The sequence below is a fragment of the Macaca fascicularis genome, chromosome 19, assembly GCF_037993035.2.
Source record: "Macaca fascicularis isolate 582-1 chromosome 19, T2T-MFA8v1.1".
Classification (NCBI taxonomy): Eukaryota; Metazoa; Chordata; class Mammalia; order Primates; family Cercopithecidae; genus Macaca; species Macaca fascicularis.
The window spans coordinates 60,813,491-60,827,696 of NC_088393.1; the positions used below are offsets into that span (position 1 = coordinate 60,813,491).

The window sequence follows — 14,206 nt, forward strand, 5'->3', positions numbered from 1 at the left end:
GAATGGCATGAACCCAGGAGGTGGAGCTTGCAGTGAGCCGAGATCGCGCCACTGCACTCCAGCCTGGGCAACAGAGCGAGACTCCGTCTCAAGAGAAAAAAAAAAAAAAGAATACTCAACACTAGTTTCCAAATTTGGGAGAAATCAGGTAGAGAGAAATATGCCCCCAATATTGTTCATAGGAGTATACTTTACTCAATTGTTAAAAGTTGTAAATTACTCAAAAGAAGTTTTCTTGGCTCTGAAAAACAAAGGATAAACAACATTTTAAGCAAAAAGTCATAAAAGGATGATTTCAGTCTTCTATTAGTTCAGCTTATGAGTTAACTCCTATTTGACTGAAATTGATGAATATTTCAGCTCTCCATGGAAGTCTTGGAAGTTTTTTCTGTAGTGTCATAACCTCCAAAACTTGCATTCAAGATAACTTGCCATAGTCCTATGTTCCTATGTTGATTATGAAATCACTTTTTTTTTTTTTTTGAGACTGATTCTCACTCTGTAGCCCAGGCTGGAGTACAGTGGTATAATCTCAGCTCACTGCAACCTCCGCCTCCTGCGCTAAAGTAATTCTCATGCCTCACCCTCCCAAGTAGCTGGGATTACAGGCACCTGCCACCACACTAGGCTAATGTGTGTGTGTGTGTGTGTGTGTGTGTGTGTGTGTGTGTGTGTGTATTTTTAGTAGATATTTAGTAGATACAGGATTTCACCATGTTGGCCAGGCTGGTCTTGAACTCCTGACCTCAAGTGATCCACCCGGCTCAGCCTCCCAAAGTGCTGGGATTATAGGCATGAGCCACCGCACCCCAGCCTAATAACTAATTTATTTTATTTTATCTTATTATTTTTATTATTTTTGAGATGGAGTTTCGCTCTTGTTGCTCAGGCTGGAGTGCAATGGTGTAATCTCAGCTCGCCCCAACCTCTGCCTACCAGGTTCAAGTGATTCTCCTGCCTCAGCCTCCTAAGGGATTACAGGCGTGTGCCACCACACCCGGCTAATTTCGTATTTTTAGTAGAGACGGAGTTTCTCCATGTTGGTCAGGTTGGTCTTGAACTCCCAACCTCAAATGATCCGCCTGCCTTGGCCTCCCAAAGTGCTGGGATTACAGGCGTGAGCCACTGTGCCCGGTCCCCTGGCCTTCTTTTACCTTGTTTTATACATTGCCTTTAAATAAACTTTGAGCCGGGCGCGGTGGCTCAAGCCTGTAATCCCAGCACTTTGGGAGGCCGAGACGGGCGGATCACGAGGTCAGGAGATCGAGACCATCCTGCCTAACACGGTGAAACCCCGTCTCTACTAAAAATACAAAAAACTAGCCGGGCGTGGTGGCGGGCGCCTGTAGTCCCAGCTACTCCGGAGGCTGAGGCAGGAGAATGGCGTGAACCCGGGAGGCGGAGCTTGCAGTGAGCTGAGATCCGGCCACTGCACTCCAGCCTGGGCGACAGAGCAAGACTCCGTCTCAAAAAAAAAAAATAAATAAAATAAAATAAAATAAATAAATAAACTTTGAATTAGACAAAAAATATTTACCTTTCAGGAAGAACACAGTTTCTTTTAGAAAGAATGTTTTTCTTGTATATATATAATATATAAGTATATATTATATAAGTATATTATATATATTATATATAGTATATAAATATTATATATTATATTTATATATTACATTATTATATATTATAATATATAATATATATTTATAAATATATAATATATAAATATTATTAATAAATATTTATAAATATATATTTATTAATTGGAACATAATTAATAAATATCTATTATTTGATACGACTTTAAATTCTAAATTATGACAGGTGTGTCTATAAGTATTTATTTTATTACATTTTCCTTGAAGGGCCTTGGAGAAAAAGGGAAGCCTAAGGTTTGATTAAGTCAAGTCAACAAGCATTGTTTTCATTGAGTGAGGATAAACAATTGAGTAAGCCTTGATGAGACAAACGGTGGGAAATTGGAGCTTTTTCCTATGTAAGCAAAGAGGCTATCCTTAGACTTGAAATACTCTGGGGAAAGTGTGATTATTTGAAGTAAGCTCTTGGGTTGGGCAGGGGAGTGGTTTCTGGTAGATTTTTTTGTTTTTGTTTTGTGCCCCAAGAACATGTGACCTTCTGGTGGGTCCTTCAACCTTTGCTATTTACTAGTTTTATAGTGCTGTGGGAAACTGTTTTTTTTTGAGATAGAGTTTCACTCTTGTTGCCCAGGCTGGAGTGCAATGGCACGATCTCAGCTCACTGCAACTTCTGCCTCCTGGGTTCAAGCAATTCTCCTGCCTCAGCCTCCTAAGTAGCTGGGATTACAGGTGTGTGGCACCACACCCCACTAATTTTTTATTTTTAGTAGAGACAGGGTTACACCATGTTGGTCAGGCTGGTCTCAAACTCCTGACCTCAAGTGATCCACCCGCCTTGGCCTCCCAAAGTGCTGGGATTACAGGTGTGAGCCACTGCACCCAGCCTAGATATTATTTTAAAAGTCAATGTGTCCACAAACCAGCTGAAAGTGTTGGAGTACACAGGTAGCCAGGCATGAGCAGGCAAGAGCGCCCCTGGGAAAGGAGTGTTTAGAAACACAGCCCACTGACAGTCTCCTTGAATATGCTGCCCACTGGCAGTAAGCAAAAAAACAGCAGTGGACCATGTCTGTATCCCCTGCACCTGGCCTTGTGGCCCAGAAGTGGACTTATCAGGCCCTAGACAGATATAACGGAGGTAGGGAATTTTCCCCAGTAATGTGCATGTGTAGTCCTCTAATAATTTTCCCTAGAATACAGCCTTTGATGATTATAATACTAAAAAACAGGCCAGGCGCGGTCACTCATGCCTGTAATCCTAGCACTCACCTGAGGTCAGGAGTTTGAGACTAGCCTGGCCAACATGGTGAAACCTCATCTCTACTAAAAACATAAAAATTAAGCCAGGCATGGTGGCGGGCACCCATAATCCCAGCTACTCTGGAGGCTGAGGCAGGAGAATCACTTGAACTCAGGGGGTGGAGGTTGCAGTGAAGAGAGATCATGCCATTTCACTCCAGCCTGGTAGAAACAGCGAAACTCTGTCTCAAAAAGTAATACATACACACATACATACATACATACATAAAAATAAGACTGGACATGGTGGCTCACGCCTGTAATCCCAGCACTTCGGGAGGCCGAGGCAGGTGAATCACCTGAAGTCAGGAGTTTGAGACTAGCCTGGTCAACATGATGAAACCACATCTCTACTAAAAATACAAAAATTAAGCCGGGTGTGATGGCTTGCAGTTACCCATAATCCCAGCTACTCTGGAGGCTGAGGCAGGAGAATCACTTGAACCCAGGGGGCAGAGGTTGCAGTGAGCCGAGATCACGCCACTTCACTGCAGCCTGGTAGAAACAGTGAAACTCTGTCACAAAAAATAAAAATAAAAAAATAAATACATACATACATACATAAAAATAAGACTGGACGTGGTGGCTCATGCCTGTAATCCCAGCACTTTGGAAGGCTGAGGCAGGCGGACCACTTGAGATCTGGAGTTCCAGACCAGTCTAGCTAACAAAAATTAGCTGGGCGTGGTGGCAGGTTCCTGTAGTCCCAGCTGCTCTGGAGGCTGAGGCAGGAGAATCCTTTGAACCCAGGAGGCAGAGGTTGCAGTGAGCTGAGATCACGTCACTGCACCCTGGGTGACAAGAGTGAGACACAGACTCAAAATAAATAAATAAATAAAAATTTAAAAACTTATCTCCTTTTCCTCCAATATTATCCTAGGAAACAAAAAAAACCACACACCCCTGAATGGAGACTTGGGGTGCTCATGAGACGTGTGACGTGTGTGCCAGCATGGAGAGTCACAGCACATTCCTGCCCGGAGGACTTCTGGGAACATGCTTATTAGAAATATCCCTGCACAGCCCCTTCATGAATAATCATGTCAGAGTCTCATAAAAACGCTCTGCCCAGGATGAGCGGGGACAGACTTCTTTTCAGGAGCTCACCCTGTTTCTTCATTCAGGGCATCTCTTCTTTCTAAGCTCCTGTCTCTTTAAATAAAGGGCACTTACCTTTTAACGCTCTCTGTGTGTCTTCACTGAATTCAAGAAGACCGAGACCCAGAGGACTTCCACCCCACTCCTGGTAACATCTGGTGTTTTCCACTGGTGGCCTGTGAACTGTTCTTCTAGGTAAGTGCCCAAAAGCTGGTGCCAGATTCTCTGGTTGACGACCTCTGCTTCTTTCTGCACTGAAGAACCTCCTGCCCTAATGCAGTTCTTGCAGCTTTAAGGGGAGGGGTTTCTCCTCTCAGGCTCTGTCCACTAACGACTGCCCCGTACCATTTCCCTTCAGCCACTGTCACTCTGCTCCCTCTGGCTGATTTCTCAGCTTACCCTGGGGGTGATAAGCAGAGGAGGGAGGACTTTAAACTCCACACTGAGTAGATCTGAGACACGGTGACCCTCCCTGCAGGAGGCTTGTGAAAGGCAGGGAATATGCCCTAACTGTGCAATGACTGGGGAGCTTCACATCTTTCAGCTAAAACTACTCTCCCGTGTTGAGTCGGCTCTTCTACGTGCTGTTCATGGCACTCCATTCCCCTGGACACAATATGCCGCCACCGGTGAACAATCCCCCAGGTCACTCTGCTTACTCTTTGCTGTCCCTGTCCTCGTCGCCGAGCTTCTTGGAATTCCTCCTTCATGTGCAAGCGCCTTGTGGGGCCTGCTTGTCCGGGACCTGCTGTGTTTGCTTCACTGCCAGGCACCAGAGGCCTTTGCGCACCTGTGCTGAACTTTATACGTTTATTTTGAGATGGAGTTCCACTCTTGTCACTCAGCTGGAGTGTAATGGTGCAAACTTGGCTCACTGCAACCTCCGCCTCCTGGGTTCAAGCGATTCTCCTACCTCAGCCTCCCCAGTAGCTGGGATTACAGGCATGCGCCCACACGCCTGGCTAATATTTGTTTGTTTGTTTTTTTTCAGACAGAGTCTTGCTCTGTTGCCCAGGCTAGAGTGCAGTGATGTGATCTTGGCTCACTGCAACCTCCGCCTCTGAGCTCAAGTGATTCTCGTGCCTCAGCCTCACAAGTAGCTGGGATTATAGGTGCAGGTCACCACACCCAGCTAATTTTTGTATTTTTAGTGGAGATGGGGTTTCACCACATTGGCCATGCTGGTCTCAAACTCCTGACCTCAGGTGATTCACCTACCCTGCCCTCCCAAAGTGCTGGGATTATAGGCATGAGCCACTGCACCCGGCTCTAATTTTTTTTTTTTTTTTTTTTTTTTTTTTTTGAGACAGAGTCTCACACTTTCACCCAGGCTGGAGTGCAGCGGCGCAATCTGCTCACTGCAACCTCCACCTCCCGGGATCACGCCATTCTCCTGCCTCAACCTCCGGAGTAGCTGGGACTACAGGCACCTGCCACCACGCCCAGCTAATTTTTTGTATTTTTAGTAGAGATGGGGTTTCACCGTTTCAGCCAGGATGATCTCAATCTCCTGACCTCATGATCTGCCTGCCTTGGCCTCCCAAAGTGCTAGGATTACAGGCGTGAGCCACTGCGCCTGGCCTAATTTTTTTTTGGTTTTGTTTTTTTTTTTTTTTTGAGACGGAGTCTCGCTCTGTGACGCAGGCTGGAGTGCAATGGCATGATCTCAGCTCACTGCAACCTCCACCTCCCGGGTTCAAGCAATTCTCCTGCCTCAGCCTCCCAAGTAGCTGGGATTACAGGCATGTGCCACCACCCCTGGCTAATTTTTGTATTTTTAGTAGAGATGGGGTTTCACCATGTTGGCCAGGCTGGCCTCAAAATCCTGACTTCAAGTGATCTGCCCACCTCAGCCTCCCAAAGTGCTGGGATTACAGGCACGAGCCATCGATCCTGGACTTAATTATTTTTGCTGTATGATCTTCCAGGAATCTTTTAGGAGTGGAAGAAGACATCATATTTTCCTCCATTCCTCTATTCATTTGTATCTATTATCCCAATATTCTTTTCTTTTTTTTGAGATGGAGTCTCGCTCTGTCACCCAGGTTGGAGTGCAGTGGCGCGATCTCAGCTCACTGCAAGCTCCGCCTCCCGGGTTTACGCCATTCTCCTACCTCAGCCTCCCGAGTAGCTGGGACTACAGGCGCCCGCCACCTCGCCCGGCTAGTTTTTTGTATTTTTTAGTAGAGAGGGGGTTTCAGCGTGTTAGCCAGGATGGTCTCGATCTCCAGACCTCGTGATCCGCCCGTCTCGGCCTCCCAAAGTGCTGGGATTACAGGCTTGAGCCACTGCGCCCGGCCTATCCCAATATTCTTATGCATTAAAGGGACCTTATTATGGAGTCCCTTCTCTGCAGACACCAGCAGGGACATGAGTACTGAGCTTCTTGCAGAACCAAGGTCACTGGGAATAGGAGAGAAAAGAGAACTACTCCCGTGCTCAACATTCTTCCACCCTTCCTTGCCCAACACAGAGGTGAGGCTGTCATCCCTGCTGGGCATGAATCCTAGGAAATCTAAGAAACTCTTCGGATCAAAAAGAAGCAGAGGGGCCAGGCACAGTGGCTCACACCCATAATCCCAGCAGTTTGGGAGGCCAAGGTGGGTGGATCACCTGTGATCAGGAGTTCAAGACCAGCCTGGCCAAAATGGTGAAAACCTGCCTCTACTAAAAATAGGAAAGTTAGCCAGGCATGGTAGTGCACGCCTATAATCCCAGCTATTTGGGAGGCTGAGGCAGGAAAAAGGCTTGGACCTGGAAGGCAGAGGTTGCAGTGAGCTGATGTCGCGCCATTGCACTCCAGCCTGGGTGACGGAGCAAGACTCCATCTCAAAAATAAAAATAAAAATAAAAGACGCAGGGACAGAAAGTGTGATACACATAAGTACCTGCGGATTCTGGGGCCCCAAGGGGAAGAAAGCTTCACCCGTATAGGCAGAGGCATGGAACACCTCACCTATGTCAACGTGTGAGACGCCGCATCTTTGTAAGGCACTGAATAGGTGGAGGGATATCTCCTTTATCCTACATTCTCCCGTCTTCTCTTTCAGATGGGTAACAAGATCGCTGTACCCCAGAATTCCCCTCTCGGATGCATCCTTCAAAACTGGGATAAGTTTGATCTCCAGACTATAAAACAAAAAAGATTGGTTTTCCTTTGCAATACAGTTTGGCCAAAATATGACCTAGAAGGGCAGGAAGTCTGGCCAGTGGGGGGAAGCTTAAATGTTAACACCATACTCCGGCTTGACCTCTACTGCCGGCGTCACCGCAAATGGTCAGAGGTCCCTTATGTGAAAACCTTCATGATCTTCAGGGAAAACCCCGATTTTTGTAAAGGCTGTGAAACAAATCCCACCCTCTTACCTATCCTCAGTCATCCACTCCAGAGCCCTCAACCAGGAGGCCTCAACGATTTCCTGGTCAACCCACCTCAACCTCCTCTTCCTGAGACCAAAGAGAAAGAACAGGCACCCCCAGCTCCCTCCTCCTTGTATCACACTCTTAGCCTTGATGGGTCAGCCTCAACCTACACTAGGCCCCCAGGTCCCCGCTCTGGAATCTGCCCGCTACCAGTGGTGAGCAGACTAACAGGACCAGTCCAAGTCCAGGTCCCCTTTTCCATGCACGACTTGTCCCAAGTTAAGGAAGACCTGGGAAAATTCTCAGAGAATCCGGGAAAATTCCTGGAGGCCTTCCGTAAATTAACCCTCACTTGTGAACTAACCTGGAAGGATGTCGCCATCCTCCTCGGACAAACCCTCTCTCTGGACGAAAGACAGACCATTTGGGAGGCAGCACGTCAATGCGGGGATGAGCTCCACTTGGCAGATGCCAACTATCCCGTGGGAGCTACAGCTGTCCCCCTGCAGGACCCCAACTGGGACTACGATACCCCGGCAGGAATCTGCGCCAGAAATCATATGCTCCTATGCCTGATAGAGGGAATGAAAAGGAGTCAAGTCAAGCCTGTCAATTATAATAAATTAGCAACCATCGACCAAGGGCCACATGAGAATCCCATAGCCTTTCTCGAAAGGCTCCAGGAAACTCTTATCAAACATACCAACCTAGACCCGGGATCCCCAGAAGGACAACTGGTCCTAAAGGATCACTTCCTCACACAAGCTGCCCCAGACATTAGGAGAAAACTGCAGAGGCTGGCTTTGGGAACTAGTGCCCCCATGTCACAAATCCTCAAATTAGCTTCCTCAGTGTTTTATAACCGAGACCAGGAGGAGAGGGACAGGGCCGAGAAGAAGGAAAAACAGAAAGAAGAGAGGCAGGCTCAATTATTAGCTGCTTTGCAAGTCCACCAGCCCCCTCCAGGTTGCCCTAAGGATACGCTCCCAGGGAAGTGCTATCAGTGCGGGAAGCCAGGCCACTGGAAGGCAAACTGCCCCTATGGGCCAAAGGGGGAAAAGCCCTACACGGCCTGTCCCCTCTGCCGTAAGCTCGGCTACTAGAAAGGGGACTGTCCCGAGAGCCAAAAGGTCCCTGAGCCAGACAGCAATTCAATATGGTTTGAGCTGGAAGGGCCCTCTGCTGTGGCCGGCTCCCTGGTCTGACATCATCATCAAAGGGATGGAGCCAAGGGCAACTCTGGACGTAGCAGGTAGGACAATACATTTTCTATTGGATTTGGGAGCAGCCTGCTTGGTGCTGACCCCCTTCTCTGGGCAACTTTCCTCTAAATCCTGTCAAGTAATTGGGGTGAATGGCATCCCTACCTCAGAAGATTTACACCTCCTTTAGGTCATCTACTGGACTCATTACTCTTTTCCCATGAGTTCCTGGTAATGTCTGAATGTCCCACCTCCCTTTTTGGCAGGGATATACTCTCCAAACCAGGGATATATTTCACATTTACCTGAACTCTAGATATGTAGCTTCCCTTAAGGGTCCGTCTTTTCTGAAAGAATCGCCCATGATGTTGGTGAATAATCTTGATCTAAAATCACAAATAAATCTCAAGATGTGGGCCTCTGATATGCCAAGAAGGCCAACAACTGCAGTCCCTTCCACTTCCCTCATAAAATACAATACCCCCTAAGGCAAGAAGCTGAGGAAGTACTGCAGCCTACTACTAACTGATTCCTTAGGAGTGGCCTGGTAAAGGCCTGTAACTCACCTGTCACACACCCATCCTGGCTGTCCAAAAGGGCAATGAGGAGTACAGGCTTGTCTAAGACGTAAGAATCATAAACAAAGCTGTCATACCTATTCACTCAGTGATCCCAAACCTATAGATGATTCTGGGGGAAATGCCTACCAACGCAAAGGCGTTCACAGAGTTCTAGATCTTTGAGTCCTAGATCTGAAATATTTTTTTTTCTGCGTACCTCTGGACCCCGAGTCTCCATTTTTATTTACTATCTTTGAATTAATAGGTGACAAAGGGTTAAATTGCCAACTGACTTGGATGGTCCTGACTCTGGGTTTTACAGACACTCCACATTTATTTGAGCGAGCTCTAGCTAAGACTTAACAGAACTCTCTCTTGAGGGGGTCTCACATTTACAATATATTGATGATCTACTCATCTGCTCCCCCTCAAAATAACTGGCACAATGACATGCAGTACAGACTTTCAACTTCTTTTGTTTTGTTTTTTTTTTGAGATGAACTCTTGCTCTGTCATCCAGACTGGAGTGCAGTGACGTGACCTTGGCTTACTTTAACCTCTGCCTCCTGGGTTCAAGCAATTCTCCTGCCTCAGCTTCCTGAGTAGCTTGGATTACAGACATGTGCCATAATGCTTGGCTAATTTTTGTATTTTTAGTAGAGATGGTGTTTCGCCATGTTTGCCAAGCTAGTATCAAACTTCTGACCTCAAGTGATCTGCCAGCCTCAGTCTCCCAAAGTGCTAGAATTACAGGTGTGAGCCACCATGCCCAGACTTTCAACTTCTTGGCTAAAAGAGGATACAGAGCTTCCAAACAGAAGGCCCAATTAATCCAACAACAATTAATCTTATTCTTACTCCAGGAAAAGTCAGGCTTTCACCTGAAAAAATACAAGTCATTCAACAAATACCTCACCCTAGCACTCAAATGCAACTTAGAACTTTCCTGGGGCTAACAGAAGATTGTAGACTTTGGGTTTTAGAATATGAAGAAATGGCTAAGCCCCTTTAAGAATCTCAAAAGGAGGGAATGATAAAGAACCCTTATCATGGGCACCCTCACAAGATCAGGCATTTATCCAACTTAAAATTAGTCTACTGCAAGTCCCAGCACTGGGGCTGCCCCAAGTAGACAGACCCTTCCAACCTGATACATTTATATATACTTTTTTTTTTTTTTTAAAGACAGACTCTCACTCTGTCACCAGGCTGGAGTGCAGTGTTGTGATCTTGGCTCACTGCAACCTCTGACTCCCTGGTTCAAAAAATTCTCCTGCCACAGCCTCCTGAGTAGCTGGGATTACAGGGACCTGCCACCATCCCCAGCTAATGTCTTGAATTTTTAGTAGAGACAGGGTTTCACCATGCTGGCCAGGATGGTCTTGATCTCCTGACCTCGTGGTCTGCTGGCCTCGGCCTCCCAAAGTGCTGGGATTACAGGCATGAGCCGGTGTACTCGGCGACCCTTCCAACTTTACAAAATGAAAATAGAAGGATAGCAATGGGAGTTTTAATACAGACTCTGGGTCCCACAAGGTGCCTGATGGGCTATGTCTCTCAAAGGCTTGATGGTGGCCCAAAGATGGCCTAGTGCCTTAAGGCAATAGCTACCACCACTCTCAGTAGAAGAGGTTTCCAAAATCACAATGGGCCAAATTATTGGCATCTTTACCTCACATCAGATAGCCACTGTGCTGCAATGAAAAGGCTCACACTGGCTGATGGGCAGCCTACTTTTAAAATACCAAGATCTTCTGCTAGCAAATCCAAAATCACCATTCAGAGATGTCACGCTCTCAATCCTGCTATCATACTACTCCTTCCCGAGGATACGAAACCGCTTCACTCCTGTTATAAGGTAAAAATCCAGCTAGAGTCACAAGTCCTCATCAAAACTTGGAGAGATGGGTCACCTGGGTCTCAACTAACTCCCTATGGAAAGGCCCTTTTAATGTCTTACTTTCCAACCCAACAGCTATGAACATTTCTGGCATCTCCAGTTGGATACATCAGTCCCGAGTGAAACTGTGGGAAGGTCCTGAAGAACCAACAACAGAATCAGCAGAATCAGCACCTGAGCATTCTTGTGAGCCACTGGAGAACTTAAAATTCCTCTTCAAGTGAAAAGATAAGTAAAGCCTTCTCTCCTGTCACCCAAAAGGAAGGTCATCTCAGTACTGGGAATCTTGGTTGTGGTGGCATTTTTTATTCTCCTTATTCTGGCCCTCACTTGCATGCCACCCAAAGTTCCAAAAACTGCCTGTTTTATCACTAAACACTCCATCATCTAACAATGTAATTATTTTACCTCCTATTTTCACCACTTTCATTCTGCTTTCAGAAAACTTAACAGAGAATTGGCTATAACAGGGAAATACCTTTTCCTTTATCTTTACTCCCTTTACATACCCCTACTCTCACAAGCACCATGGAGTAATAATTCCCTCGTCATTTTTTCCAAAATAAATGCTTTGGGAAACCACCTAAGCAACTGTTGGATTTTTCATGGCTTCATGACCAGGTCTTCATCTTACCAATGTATTTTGTTGAGAAGTCTTGCTTTAAACCTAACCTTAGGTTCAGAAATTCCTGATGGCCAACATAAATCTGTTGTGCTCTTTCACTTGCTAACTTAGTGCACCAAGTCCCTTGTCTGGATCTCACTCCACCTTTGAATCAAAGCTATAAAACTTTTGTGTATATGTTCATATGCTCTTCTCTAAACCCAACTTGTTGTCCACGCCCTCAAGGATACTGTGACTGGAACGCCATGTTTGAGGAGGGATTCCCCACTCCCACTATTCGTCCCATGAGGTTTTTCTCAACAGGTTGCCACCCTATCTTGACTTATTGGTGTCCAGCTGTCCATAAACAAATGAATGGTAATCAAGACAAGTCACCCCAAAATTGATGGACAGCTTGATGAAGAAAAGAGCTAATAACTTGGGTTCTATATTTGCCTCCCAAGGCACACAGGGTCCCCAGTTGGGCCAAGAAATCCTGTCATTGATAAAGGACCTCTATCCCCTATGCAATTCCAACTCAGTGGAAATTCCTCTTAAACAGGTGGTTCAACACTAGCATCCCCCAGTAGACCTGTACCCCTTTTGACTATGTATTTTTATGTAGGCTAATACAAAACAAACTGCACTTTGAGGGAAGTCCTAAGAGAACTTATTTAACCCCTCCTCTTGCAAGCCTTTTTACTTGCATCCAATATATGAAGGAATGTGCTGTGGGAGTTTTGAAACCATGAGGAATAGGTGTAACCATTTATAACACCAGCGAACCAAGACAGAAAGGAGCTCTGGGTCTAATATTGGCAGAGATACGAGTGGCCACAGGACTTATTATTCCATGGGGAGGGTTCGCTGATCACGAAGTCACCCTTGGAAATCTCTCCATACAAATAGGAAACTTGGCGAAAGATATCGGAAATATCATCTCTAAACTCAAGGTCTCCCTACACACTCTAGCAAACATGGTCATGGACAACAGATTGGCCTTAGATTACCTTTTGGCAGAACAGGGTGGGTCTGTGTGGTGATCAATTAGTCTTGTTGCGCTTATAGCAATTACAGCGGGCAAACAGAGGAGGGCATAAAAAAGATCTATGACCATGCTACATGGCTCCTTGACTTTAGAACAGGAGGTGTTTCAGCAGGGGCCATTTGAAAGGCTGTAAAGTCTGCTCTCCCCTCTCTCAAATGGTTTGTTTCTTTACTCTGATGAGCTACATTTATACTCCTTCTCCTCTTTGGCCCTTGTCGCTTTAATTTACTGATTAAATGTGTCTCTTCCAGGATACAGCAGTTTCACATACAGTTCGTAAAAATGGAAAAACATCAGCGAATCATCCCTGGACGCCCCAGCACCTACAAGTACATCTCTCCTTTGGACGTCAGCGGGCAATGATTCCAGGAAACTACAGAGGGGCTCCTTCCCTGACAGAGAGCAAGAGAGGGAGACCCTGATGATTTCTTCGTCCCATGTCAGCAGGAAGTAGTTACAGAAGACCCACAACGTCCTTACACCCAAAGCTTTTCAGGGTCTCCATCTCTTGAGGGGGGAAAATATTAGTGCAGGCAGGTAGCCAGACGTGAGCAGGCAAGAGAGCCCTTGGGAAAGGAATCTTTAGAAATGCAGTGCCTGACGGCCTCCTTGGAGATGCTGCACGCTGAGTCAGCAAAAAGAGGACAGTGGCTACATTGGCTACATCTGGCCTTGGAGTTGAGATTGTTTGGTCCTGAAGGAAACTTATCAGCCCAGCCAGAGATTACCGAGGTAGGAGCTATTCCCCACTAAGGAGCGTGTATACTTCTCTAACAGTTCACCCTAATATACTCTTTTGCTCATTATAATACTAAAACACACCCCTGTATGTAGATTTCAGATGCTAATGAGTCAGGTCACATGTATACTAGCATGTACACTTACAGTGCCTATGTGCCCAGAGGGCTTTCCAAAACATGCTAATAACAGCCCTGCATAGTACTTTCATGAATAATTATGTAAGATTCTCATAAAAAGGGTCTGCCCAGTATTAGTAATGGCAGATTCATTCAGGGTGTACTGTTTGCATAGGCTAAAGCTCCCATAAAAACTCCTTCTAAGGCACTAGTGCTGGCTCACTCTCCCAAGCAGCCAGTTCTGTCTCTTCTTGATCTCCTGTCTCTTTAAATGAAGGTTACTTAGCCCTTTAACTCCATGTGTCTCCTGACTGAATCCTTTACGTCAGTAAGCCCAAGAACTGAAGAACTTTCACACCCTTCCCAGTAACAAAAGGTGTGTAAAGGACTTAGTGTATCAAAACTAGTAAATACAAACTGCACTCAATTATCCAAAAAAATCATACAATGCTCTTTACTTCATTTTTAAAATACTGGGAAAATATAATTAAAAGCAAAATAACTTTCTGTTGACCCAAAAATCCTCTCCACACACACACACGCGTGTGCACACACACACCCCCACAAGAATCCCAGTTGTTGGGTAGTGAATGCCTCTACCTTAATCAATACCTGTTTTGAAGCTGTCAGTTTGTATTTTCTCATCAAAGATGACGCCACAGAATCTAGTCTTTACT

The 14,206-nt window shown here is 45.9% G+C and overlaps 1 protein-coding gene and 1 long non-coding RNA gene across 4 annotated transcripts; one reads left to right on the forward strand and one right to left on the reverse strand.

Moving 5' to 3' along the window:
- Positions 1-4,055: 4,055 nt before the first annotated feature.
- On the forward strand, positions 4,056-13,818 carry LOC123570183 (uncharacterized). Of its 3 annotated transcripts, none has more exons than XM_074024598.1 (3): positions 4,057-4,190; positions 7,046-10,978; positions 11,096-13,818. In XM_074024598.1, the coding sequence occupies exon 2, from the start codon at positions 7,046-7,048 to the stop codon at positions 8,459-8,461; it is 1,416 nt and encodes a 471-aa protein (XP_073880699.1). In that variant the 5' UTR covers positions 4,057-4,190; the 3' UTR covers positions 8,462-10,978; positions 11,096-13,818. The 3 variants fall into 3 exon arrangements, 2 of the variants coding, with proteins under 2 accessions (XP_073880699.1, XP_073880700.1); XM_074024599.1 differs by having other exon boundaries at positions 7,046-8,610; positions 11,096-12,208; XR_012427930.1 differs by lacking the exon at positions 7,046-10,978 and having other exon boundaries at positions 4,056-4,190.
- LOC135968566 (uncharacterized) lies at positions 6,778-8,948 on the reverse strand. Its single transcript, XR_010583453.1, has 3 exons — positions 8,866-8,948; positions 7,723-7,930; positions 6,778-7,124 (listed from the first exon to the last, which is right to left on the reverse strand). It is a non-coding gene; the product is annotated as an uncharacterized lncRNA (long non-coding RNA).
- Positions 13,819-14,206: the final 388 nt, after the last annotated feature.